This window comes from Neophocaena asiaeorientalis, unplaced genomic scaffold (genome assembly GCF_003031525.2).
Source record: "Neophocaena asiaeorientalis asiaeorientalis breed wild unplaced genomic scaffold, Neophocaena_asiaeorientalis_V1.1 scaffold319, whole genome shotgun sequence".
NCBI lineage: Eukaryota > Metazoa > Chordata > Mammalia > Artiodactyla > Phocoenidae > Neophocaena > Neophocaena asiaeorientalis.
Genome location: NW_020174103.1, coordinates 316,310 through 327,958, shown reverse-complemented (window position 1 = coordinate 327,958; position 11,649 = coordinate 316,310). Strand labels below are relative to the sequence as shown.

General features: G+C 36.8%; 1 protein-coding gene across 2 annotated transcripts in view; it reads right to left on the bottom strand.

Annotated features, from left to right (window-relative positions):
* Positions 1-321: 321 nt before the first annotated feature.
* Positions 322-11,649, bottom strand: part of HCRTR2 (hypocretin receptor 2) — a 116,230-nt gene continuing 104,902 nt past the window's right edge. Inside the window, exons 5-8 of one of the 2 annotated variants that reach the window (XM_024754698.1) lie at positions 9,052-9,272; positions 5,961-6,082; positions 2,889-3,114; positions 322-364 (exon numbers count right to left, since the gene is read on the bottom strand). In XM_024754698.1, the coding sequence (XP_024610466.1) occupies positions 322-364; positions 2,889-3,114; positions 5,961-6,082; positions 9,052-9,272 (612 nt within the window). Of the gene's footprint in view, positions 365-2,607; positions 3,115-5,960; positions 6,083-9,051; positions 9,273-11,649 lie in introns of those variants that run through there. The other variant, XM_024754699.1, reaches the window with a different exon arrangement.

Below are 11,649 nucleotides of genomic sequence, written 5' to 3'. Positions count from 1 at the left end.
TGACCCCAGGTCGGGGAGCTAAGATCCCACATGCCTCGGGGTCAAAAAACCAAAACATAAAACAGAAGCAATATTGTAATAAACTCAATAAAGGCTTTTTAAAAAAATGGTCCACATCAAAAAAATCTTAAAAAAAAAAAAAAAGAAAGAAACTCAAATCATCCAAGTAGCCATAAAGCACGCCAGGGCTTTCAAACCTGTCTTCTTCCAAACTGCACTTGTAACACAGAGGCACTATTTCATAAAGCATCACCTCTTTGAGTGAGATAATGCTGAGTGACTTTCAACATTGGTACTCAGCCTCTTCTTTCTGACCTCCAATCAGGTTGACAGTAGTGATGACGGTGGTCCCTGTTGTAGATACCTGGGCAGTAAAATACTTTATTTCATATGGGCTAGTATGTCACTGCCAGGTGGTAGTCTCTGGAGCAGTGGTTCTCAAACTTTAAGGCCCTTCAGAATCACCTGTAGGGCTTGTGAACACACAGATTCCTGTGTACCACCCCAAAGTTTCTGATTCGGCAAATCTGGGTTAGGGTGAAGATCTGCATGTCTAATAAGTTCTCAGGTGATGCTGAATCTGATGGCTCAGGAAGCACACTTTGGAAATCACTGATTTAGAGCAAAGGAATTCTGACTTCTGGGTCTGTTCTTCACAAAATCACACAACTACTGCCTCTCTGAGCCTCTCTCTGTGTCTCTCCAGCTCTGGCTCTCACTTTCTTGCTCTCTCTCTCTCAATCTCTCTTCTTAAATGACAAATAACTAGATATATTAGGATCTAAAACATTTAGCTCTTACTCTGATCTCAGAATTGCTGATTCGGCAAATTACTTAGCTACTAAGGCATATGATCAATATTATTTGACATTATCCTCATCCTCAAACTAAAGTGCTAATGTCCATAGCAATGTGAACATCACAACTCTTCTTTCATGCAGCATAAATAAGAAAAATAGTTCTCAGATGTACAAAGGGGAGAAAGCAGAGAGTTACAATACTTTGCTTTCATTGATATTGTTCTGATAATTAGCAATATAATTTCAATAAACCTCATATTTGAGGGTAGTTTTTGCTTTGAGTAGTAAGAAGCACAAAGTAATCTCCAGTTTTAAGGCACAAAAACCATTTGTGGATAATTTGGTTATATTCTTTCTGAAAGTGATGAGTTGGGAAAAAAAAAGTAAGAAAAGAGCAAGATAATTTTTATGTTCTATGAAAATATTTCTTAAATATTCTCCATATCTTTTGTTTCAATAAAATAAGAATGCCTGCTACTATACTATAAGAAGAGCAACTTTCCATGAACATCTCTTTTACTTTTAAAGTGACTATTTGAATCAGAATAATTTTGCAGAGAAGCAAATTGAAAATATCTGGGCTACCCTGGTGGCGCAGTGGTTGAGAGTCCGCCTGCCAATGCAGGGGACACGGGTTCGTGCCCCGGTCCGGGAAGATCCCACATGCCGCAGAGCGGCTGGGCCCGTGAGCCACGGCCTCTGAGCCTGCGCGTCCAGAGCCTGTGCACCGCGGGAGTGACCACAACAGTGAGAGGCCCGCGTACAGCAAAAAAAAATAAAAAAAGAAATTATTCAGTATTTTGAACCCCAGATCTTACATTTGTATGGAACGTACTGCACTCCTGTTCATTTGTGTGTGAGTAAGAGCAAACCCCTCCCTTCTCCTAGTCACCCGGCTCTCAGTCACAGGCCCAGGTAGAATTCACTAACATCAATAGAGTCACTGTAATTAAATAGAAACAAAAAAGTGCAACCTCCCTGTCCATGTCATGGTGAGGACCACCATCATTGGTTGCTTCCTGCTCTGAGTCTGAATCATCTCCCAGAATGCCTTGCTGCTCTGCAGCCTCTACCAACAGGTCCCCCTCAGTGGACTGGAGCTGTCTTGAAGGCACATTCACACCCTAGCACCTAGCACGGTGGGTGCTTTCTGGGAGGTGTTTGATAGATGTTTACAAAACGTAAATAAATGCAAATATTTACCATCAAATCTCCATGGCATTACCCTGTCCAATATGGGACCCAGATGTGATTTGGTATTCTACTACCCTTTTTCTTTGTAAATTGAACTCTTAATTTCATCTAGCAAGGCCAGTTACCTCATTTTTATTGGTTAGAAGAATACAATAATGGGATATCTTAGTCTTAAATGTTGAAATCTTTCCTTAGAGATGGAAATTGTGTGTTTATAGTTACTCCACAGTTTTTACCTGAATACAGTCTTATTGGCCATATGTTGAAATGATAAATGTTAGCAATGGTAAGGTTACAAACCCAAGAAAACTGTGTAAATGAGTTATAAAATTAATGGAAAATAAAGTTGAATAGTATACATGTTTTTATAGTTCTGAAAGATAGCTTTTGAGTTATCTAATATAATGTTATTTTGTATATAAATATACTCTCAAATGTCACACCATAATGACACTCTTTAGTGATTTTTTTAAAACTATAATGTCAACTAACATATCTCTTGTTAATCCAGAGTTAGTAATTGCTACTTCTTTTAGTAGCCAAAAGAAAACCAAAGGATAAGTTTGGGCAACTTTTAGCCACCAATTTGAAGGTAAGATTAAAATAACAATTAGAATTGGAAATGCTCATACATTTAATTGACACAAATCCTAATACATGAAGCTAAAAGTGAAACAGCCTGAAAATAAGTTCAGTGGAAGTTTCAACTTCTAACATATCTCAATCAAAAGTTGAGAAATGATTTTAAACTGACTTTATTTCCAAAGAGCAAGAGATCATTTTCTTTTAAAAAAAAAAAATGGGTCCACAAAGTAATAAAATTTCTGTGTACAGAGATTTTAAAAAAAGAAGAGTGGTACTCAGGCATCCCTGTCCTAGGCATCAATCTTCTACCAGTTTTGGAGTGGCCCCGCACCATTGGCCGCTGGGAGTGTGCTAACGCTCGTGAGCACGACCTGCTCGGACAGTTTTGATATGTTATCAATGTTGCTGATCTGGGTGGTCAGGGACTTTCGGCTCTCAGTGCTCGTCCGTCCCCGGGCCAGCGGATCCTCCTGGCGGTGATGAACTCCAAGGCAACAGCAAGAAAATGCAGCTTTAAATTCCTCTCGAAATTTTCCTGGCAAACCAGAGAGAATGAAAGGAAAAGGAATTCAATATGTTTTAACCAATCATGAATAAAATACAACTGATTGGCTCCTATTTTGGAAAAGGAAATTGGTTATTGGAAGCTTGGTACATCCTTTTTTAATAGTTAATTTATTATTTAACTGTAGTATAGTTGATTTACAATATCATGTTAGTTTCAGGTGTACAGCACAGTGAATGATATATATATATATATATATATACTCACACACATATATATACATATATGTATACATATGTATATGTATATTCTTTTTTATATTCTTTTCCCTTATAGATTATTACAAAATACTGAGTATAGTCCCCTGTGATATACAGTAGGACTTTGTTCTTTATCTATCTTATATATAGTAGCAGTAGTGTATAGGTTAATCCCAAACTCCTAATTTATCTTCCCTCTGCCCCTTTCCCTATTGGTAACCATAAGTTTGTTTTCTATGTCTGTGGGTCTATTTCTGTTTTATAAATAGGCTCATTTGTATCACTTTTTTTAGATTCCACATATAAGTGATATCATATGATATTTGTCTTTCTCTGTCTCACTTTACTTAGTATGATAATCTTTAGGTACATCCATCTTGCTGCAAATATATACAATGGAATATTACTCAGCCATAAAAAAGAATGAAATAATGCTTGGTACACTCTTGAAACACTGACACATTTCCATAAAATAGTGAGGCTGCTTTTCATGCCCAATGTTTGGAGTTTGTTTCATGCCTTTAGAGGCAAACCTCCTATACTTGTGAACGTGGGTTATTGTTAACTAGATAACTATAGTAAAGCTGAGTATCAGCAGAAAGCTACCCAGAGATATTTAACGATTTAAAAAATGATGAAACCTAAGTTATACATGGCCAAACGTACACAGAAATTATCCCTGCATTGTACTCTGAAGAAACTGTTCTATCGACACAGTTCAACAAAATATCTAGAAAATTTCTAACATTTCATAATCTGCATAAGGCAGGACAAACTGAAAGAAAAATAAACAACTTTAGAAGTTTTTCTTTATCTTTAAATTATTGATGTGACATTGGAGAAGGATAAGGATGAAACACTGACCTTTTAAGCCTCTAAGGGTAAATGGCAGTGTTGGAAATCACCAGTTCTTTTCTCTGAGCTTTGGTTACCTACCTGGGTTGTTGAGTGATTAAAATTGGTGTCCACTGATTATCAGCTGCCTTCTTGCCTCATGTTAACCCCCATCATGGCACTTGGACTAGGCTCTGTGGCTTCTACTTCAGATAATTCTCCCTACGACCCTCTAATAGATTTTCCCTGTTTAGTACAAGCTCAGGGCCTTAGTCATCCCTAAGCCCAGGGCAAGTGTTTCCCCACTGCTTTTTTAGCCACAGCTCCTCAGGCCCTTCTTCCTTCAAACAGCACTGGGGTGGTGGTCTCTGCTTATCCCAGTCTGAATGTAGTCTTTATTTTGGAGACTGGGGTTGAATGTGTCAGGGGAAGGCATGAAAAGGGGCAACTGAATAAAAACCACCACTCACATATACACCACCTGATTCACCAAAAGGTGAAATAAAGCAGGTATATAGAGGGTACATGCCATGACTGAAAAACAAAAAGCTATTTAAAACAAAAAGCCTAATTGGTTGTCTTTTTTAATAACCTATATAACCTAGAAGGCCAAAGGTGAAGTTAGAAAATGCACACACTTTATTCAGCATGCAATAAAATGAATTGCTTATTTTTTCATATAAAATCATCATATATTTGGAGACGGAAATAAAAAAGAAATAGCCAGGCTTCCCTGGTGGCATAGTGGTTAAGAATCCGCCTGCCAGTGCAGGGGACATGGGTTCGAGCCCTGGTCTGGGAAGATCACACATGCCACGAAGCAACTAAGCCCATGTGCCGCAACAACTGAGCCTGTGCTCTAGAGCCCGCAAGCCACAACTATTGAAGCCTGCACACCTAGAGCCCGTGCTCTGCAACAGGAGAAGCCACCTTAATGAGAGGCCTGCACACCGCGACAAAGAGTGGCCCCCGCTTGCCTCAACTAAAAAGAAAGCCCGCACAGAGCAACGAAGACCCAACGCAGCCAAAAATAAATAAATAAATAATAAATTAATTAAAAAAAAAAGAAATAGCTAACCGGTTGGAAAGAAGACAATGTAAAGATATAGCTAATTAAAACACAATTCTAAAACTTAATTAGACAAAATGTTGGTCGAGAAAACAATATTTAGTTAAATGATTTTTATAATTATATTGATTCCATAAACAGATGGGTGAAATCAATTACAGAGGTGTGTATGTGTTGGTCATTTAGCTTATGTGTTATTTAGAGGAATGTAATTTTTTTTATGATCAGTGAGAAATCTTGAGATAAACCCAAGAGATGTTACCCACAAGAGAATTGTAAATACATAGAAATACCTAAAAGTGGAAAGGCTCCAATTCCATTTCAATTAGGCTACAAATGTTGTCAAAGGAAATGATACAAGCAGGGCTGTTTTATTTTCAGATAAAACGATTTTACATCTTTATAAATCATAAGTTTATTGTATGACAAGCAAGATTCTCTTATTCAGTTCTCACAGTTCTCACCTTCCTCCTATTTCAAATTTTCTTCTAAATTTTATGGAAAAAGTTACTTAGATAATTTTTTCTGATGCGTTAGGTAACACATGTTCCCTCTTATAAGGGATAAAACTCAAGACCAGTCAGATCAGGGAAAAATACTCTCACTGTATCACAACTAATATTTTCATATCGTTCAAAAGTGTTCAGACCTTCTGGTCATCGATCCCTCACCCTGGCCTGTGGTTTGTACAGAAGAAACAGTTGAAAACTCACCACTGAGAAAATTATAAATAATTGGGTTCGCAGCACTATTGGCATACACAAGCCAGTGTGAAAAGGTAAACCAGGCATATACAGTCTCTCTGTCTTCCGTGTGTGTAAACATCCCAAATACTCTGTAGGAAAAGAAACAGTAACATGAAATGCAGTGCGATTCTGGAAAGTACCTTTTAAATAATTAAATTCAAGGGTGAACACAGCCCTTGGTGGCAGTTCCCTGACTCCAGTGCTGCCCTGCAGGACAGACCACTTGTAGGTTTAGGGCACACAGTGGGGCTAGAATAACTTCAGTACCTGAAGGGCACCTCCAAGGCACAATTAGTAAATCAAAAGCCAAATCAGGTCAGAGAAGGTCTCTCCTGTAAACAACAGCAATAAGAATACAAAGATTGAATATATATCTATCTACCTTCTTTCATTTTGTTTCTAAACACAATGGAGCAGCTTTTGTTACTATTTCATTTTGCGTGCATTTTATTTATTTATTTATTTAACACTGGAGTATAGTTGATTAACAATATTGTGTTAGTTTCAGGTATACAACAAAGTAATTCAGTTATACATATACTGAATACTATGCTTTTCTCAAGTTCTTTTCCTGTTTAGGTTATTACAGAATATTGAGCAGAGTTCCCTGTGCTATACAGTAGGTCCTTGTTGCTTATCTACTTTAAGCATAGCAGTGTGTACAAAAGCACTTCTAAACTGCAGTCTGTAAGCACTACTTCCTACTTTCATTTGTGCATTGATCAATATTACATTTCTTCAACTCCAATCTTCCAGCCTTGCTGAAATTTGGCTTCTGGGATTTCTTTATATGCAGAGAAGAGCTATTTTTCAATAGGCAAAATTCTGGTAATTTCTTAAAGTTCATGAGTTTTAATTTTTTTTATTATTTTAAACTCTGAAAAATATGTTATTATTTATCTCCTTAAAGGTCATTTTTAAGATTTGTTCTGTACTCCAGAATACCCATTTATCAAATTCTATTCACTAGACAACAGCAGGCAACTTGCAACTACCCAATAAATGTATAGGCTGAAGATTATAATGCATGTCCATCACTGATTGTGGAATTTGTGCCCGTGATAGAAATATGTTGCCAGAATAAAGTGGTGTTCTATGGAGTACTACAGTTTTACAAAAATATAATATATAGTAAGACAACATGGATAAATAGAATTAATATGTTATGACCCTTTACTACAATGTATCTTTGAAATCCTAGACAAACCAGACCTGCTTTAAAGAAATTGGTTTTGACTAGTCAGACAAAACACTAAGTTTCAAAGAAAAGAATTTAGGACTTTATTTGTAAGAGAAAGAAAACACGAGCATAAAATGCAAGGGCAAACAGAGATAAGTATTTGAAGAAAATATGTGTGATAAAGAGAAAAGGAATTTTCAAGGTTATTTTGAAATTTTTATTTTGTGACAAAGAGCAGAAGTCTCAAAAAATGGAAACTATTTTAAATTTAACGTGGACTTTCTCCTTAGAAAGCCATTTATTTTCCTTGGAAGAGAGGTCTGTAAGTCAGAAGAATAGAGAAATATTATGGAGAAGTAGGTATTTGGAACCAGCTAAAGGGAAGGTACAAGTGCTGAGATACGGGAAATCCAAATGAGTCATCCAGAGAGCAGTAAATCCAATTTTCATTAAGTTTAGATTGACTAAAATAAAAGTCCAAAAAAAAAAGGAGAGAACCTATCCCGTATCCTGGCATGTTTACAAGGTTCTTAAGAGCAAAAATCATCATCTAGCATCAGACTAGAATACATTTGTATGGGATTTCTGTGGGCAAGAAAAATAAGAAAGGAATTATGAAAAAATATGGAGGGCAAAGTTGCTTTTGTTTCCCTGTGAGCCAGTATACATCTGAAGGACCCAAGCTGCTACATATCTTATACCTTTAAGGCTGTGTCTGTACTAAACAACATTGCTGAACAGAAACTCATTTTCTCTTTCTTTTCCATTGAAAAAGTCATTAAGAATAGATATACATATAAGTGAATCACTTTGCTATACAGCAGAAATGAATACAACATTGTAAATCAACATTACTTCAATAAAAATTTATTTTAAAGAAGTAAAAAAAAAAAAAAAAAAAGAAAGAAAAAGTCATTAAACAATCAAAAACAAGGCCCAAAAGAGAATGACAAATCTTTGCAGCTGGTTATACCACCTTTAGACTGTGTGATTCCAGCCAAAGCTGCCTCTCTTCAGAGTCCCCAGCCATGAGGAATAGGATATTGACTCTGGATCCAGGAAAAATGAGAGAAGAAATCCTAGTTTTATTTCGAAGCCTCTAATAAACAGAATTAGTATTACCTTGGGACCAGTCTCTGTGCAACTATTACAATAATTCCCAATAAAGATGGTTGGCCAGAAGGTTCCTGGGTACCACTGCCCCTGCATTGGTTGATCATGTTGGTTGTTTGAACTTAATAGTGTCTCTGCAGCATTACAAATAACATACCTTCTCTCACTGAAAACTTTTGTACTGATTTTTATTAATATTCACGCTAAACTTGATTCAATGATGTCAGGAAATGAATTTTCTTTCTTTCTATTTAAACATTCAAAACACAGTATGTGCTGTGATTCCATTTGTTTGTGTGTGTGCTCACAAATGCACTTTTTAAGTATAATTAGAATGCTAACAAAATTCTTATCTCTTTTTACCCTTTAGATAAAATTCTGTCACCATTTGCTATGTCTTTGAGAACAAAGTTTGGAAAACCCATTTGTTCTGATCAAAAAAGAGCTCCGAGCTGTAAATGAGTTTTTTGCATTAGAATTTCTTCTGCATCTAAGGCTTAGCAATTAGCTTGAAGAGGTCAGAGGAACATCTGTTTTATGTCTGCCATTCAATAGAGAATTTGCATGGATAAGAGCATTTAAAATCCCAGCGCTCTAAAAAACTGTGTTCCCTACCTGCTGGTAACAGCAACACATTGAGTTATCTGGCCTGGCAAGCTATCTAGGCAGATGGTTTCCATTTTTCTCTGGCTTAAAAAAAGTCTTTAATTAAGAACCAAGAAAAATGGCTGATCTCTTCATTTTCAAATAATAAGTGAACTTTACCTCTTTAGCACATTGAGGATGCTAATTGGTAGATAGCAAATTGCAAACACCAAAAGCACAACCATCAGCATCCGGGCTGTTTTCCGTCTGGCTCGGATCTGCTTTATTTCAGCGGCCACAGCGCTAATCCTGGATTTGGTCTGCTGTCCTGGCCCCCGAGGCTGTGAAAGAGGCTGCAGGGCCTTCCATTTTCTCTGAACTACAGATGATGTTCCAGGAATCTGAAAGGAGCGGATACCCTTTATTGTTATCTGATTTAGGAAAGTTCCACTTTGGAGGAGTAATTGGAAGACACAGTAAGGAGAGTATCCCAGACACCCGTGGCCTAGGAGGTTTGCGAGTATCCCAGACACCCGTGGCCTAGGAGGTTTGCGAGTCTCTTTCCTCAGACCGTTTGCTGAGTGGAGTGTGTTCTTGAGTAATACAGCCAAGTGCCAAATAGGAGTCTGGGTGGAAAAAAAAAGTTGCAACATCACCATTTTGTTGAGGTCTAAAGAGAGCTGCAAATGAAACGATATCTCTTTATAAAAAGAGAAGTTGTCCACTCAAAGGAATAATATTCAACACTAAAAAGAAATGAGCTATCAAGCCATGAAAAAATAGAGAGGAAACTTAAATGCATATTACTAAGTGAAAGAAGCCAATCTGAGAAGGCTACCTATTATAAGATTCCAACTATATGCTATCCTGGAAAAGATAAAACAATGGAGACAGAAGAATGATCAGTGGTTGCCAGGGGTAATGGGGGGAGGGATGAATAGGCATAGCACAGAGGATTGTTAGGGCAGGGAAAATACTACTCTTCATGATACCATAATGATGGATACCTGTCATTACACATTATACAATGTATTTGAATACACCATCCAAACCCATAGAAGGTACAACATCAAGAGTGAACCATAAAGTAAAGTGTGAACTTCCGGTGACTATGATGAATCAATGTAGGTTCATCAGTTTTAACAAACGTATCAGTCTGGTAGGGGATGCTGATAATGGGGAGGCTGTTCATGAATGGAGGTTGGAGAGAGATGGGAAATCTCTGTACCTTCCACTTGATTTTTCTGTGAACTTATAACTAACCTAAAAAAAATATGAAACCAAAAAATCCCTTCTTAATTTAAAAGGGAGAGAACTGAAAACTGGAGAAGAAGAGCTCTTACTAGGAATTCTGATTCAGCTCGATACCTAGAGTTGAAACAGAAGGCAAACCTATCTCTGTACCTTCCACTTGATTTTTCTGTGAACTTATAACTAACCTAAAAAAAATATGAAACCAAAAAATCCCTTCTTAATTTAAAAGGGAGAGAACTGAAAACTGGAAAAGAAGAGCTCTTACTAGGAATTCTGATTCAGCTCGGATACCTAGAGTTGAAACAGAAGGCAAACTTAACAGATAATTAATTGCAAAAGTAACCTGCATAGTTTTTCATGCATCAATACTGCCACCTGCTGCCAGACGGAGAGATAGGACTTAACTACCTATTGCTTTTTATTAGGTTTTCTGATTCTCAGGTTTGGTTAAGGCAGACCTTTGAATAAAAGGAATAAAAATAAAATAAAATATTCTCTGTGCTTATCATTTGTTGTTACAAAATTGCTTGAAGGCAATTTTGTGGACCGACCCTTTAAAATGCACATAAAAACCTTGAATATCCCTTGTGGTCTTCCATGAACGTTTCAAATAGCTGCAATTTGTAACAACAGTTATACAACTTGTACTTTTCCACTTCTTTTCAAAGTTATTTGATAATAGCAGGGAGTCCCTCCAAGTATAATATTGTCTTAATTATAAGCTCATGAAGATTGATAGGGTTTAGTGAGCAAAACAATAAAATTCAGCATGTGTAATTTTTTAAGAGTAAAATGTACCAACAAGCACACCATAAGCACATCCTAGTTCTATTAAGATTATTCAGCTGTTGCTTTTATCTCTGTGCTGCAAGCCAGAACAGACCAATGGGTCTCTCACAGTGGATGTTGGATGGATTCTGTTGCTTTATCCATAACAAGATCCAAGTCTGTTAGATAATCTTTAATTTGAGAACAGAATTTTACTTTGATTTCCACACAGATGAATTAATGATAATTAATTAATTATGGTGCTCCTTTTGAATATAACTATTCTTTCTCAAAAAGAAGCAAATGAAGTTAAGGAAAACCTGCCCTTAAATTGAAAAACACCTGATAAACGATTTCTCTTCGGATTCTGTATGTCCTGCCATGTAGGCTGACCTTTTCACATCGTGGTGGCCTCACTCAATCTTCTTATCCATTGATTGAGACTCCTTGCTCTTCTATGAGTCTTTTTTATAGATAGTCATTTTTAAAAATAATTGAGGAGAAGCTGCAAAGGATGTTGGAAATTTCCAGAAAAACTGTAACATGAGTAACCCTATTAATGTCTGCTAAATGGCCTTGAACTGTTTCCTAAATGATCTCTAAGAGATCATTTAAACTTAAGCAATCTGTTATTCAATGCTCCCCTGAGGAAAAAAATCAATATCCTGCATCTGATGACTTCTGCAACCATCAGAAAGAGTTCCCATAAAGAGAAACTGCCACAGGGAGCATAACTATTGTTCCTGCAATCATAAA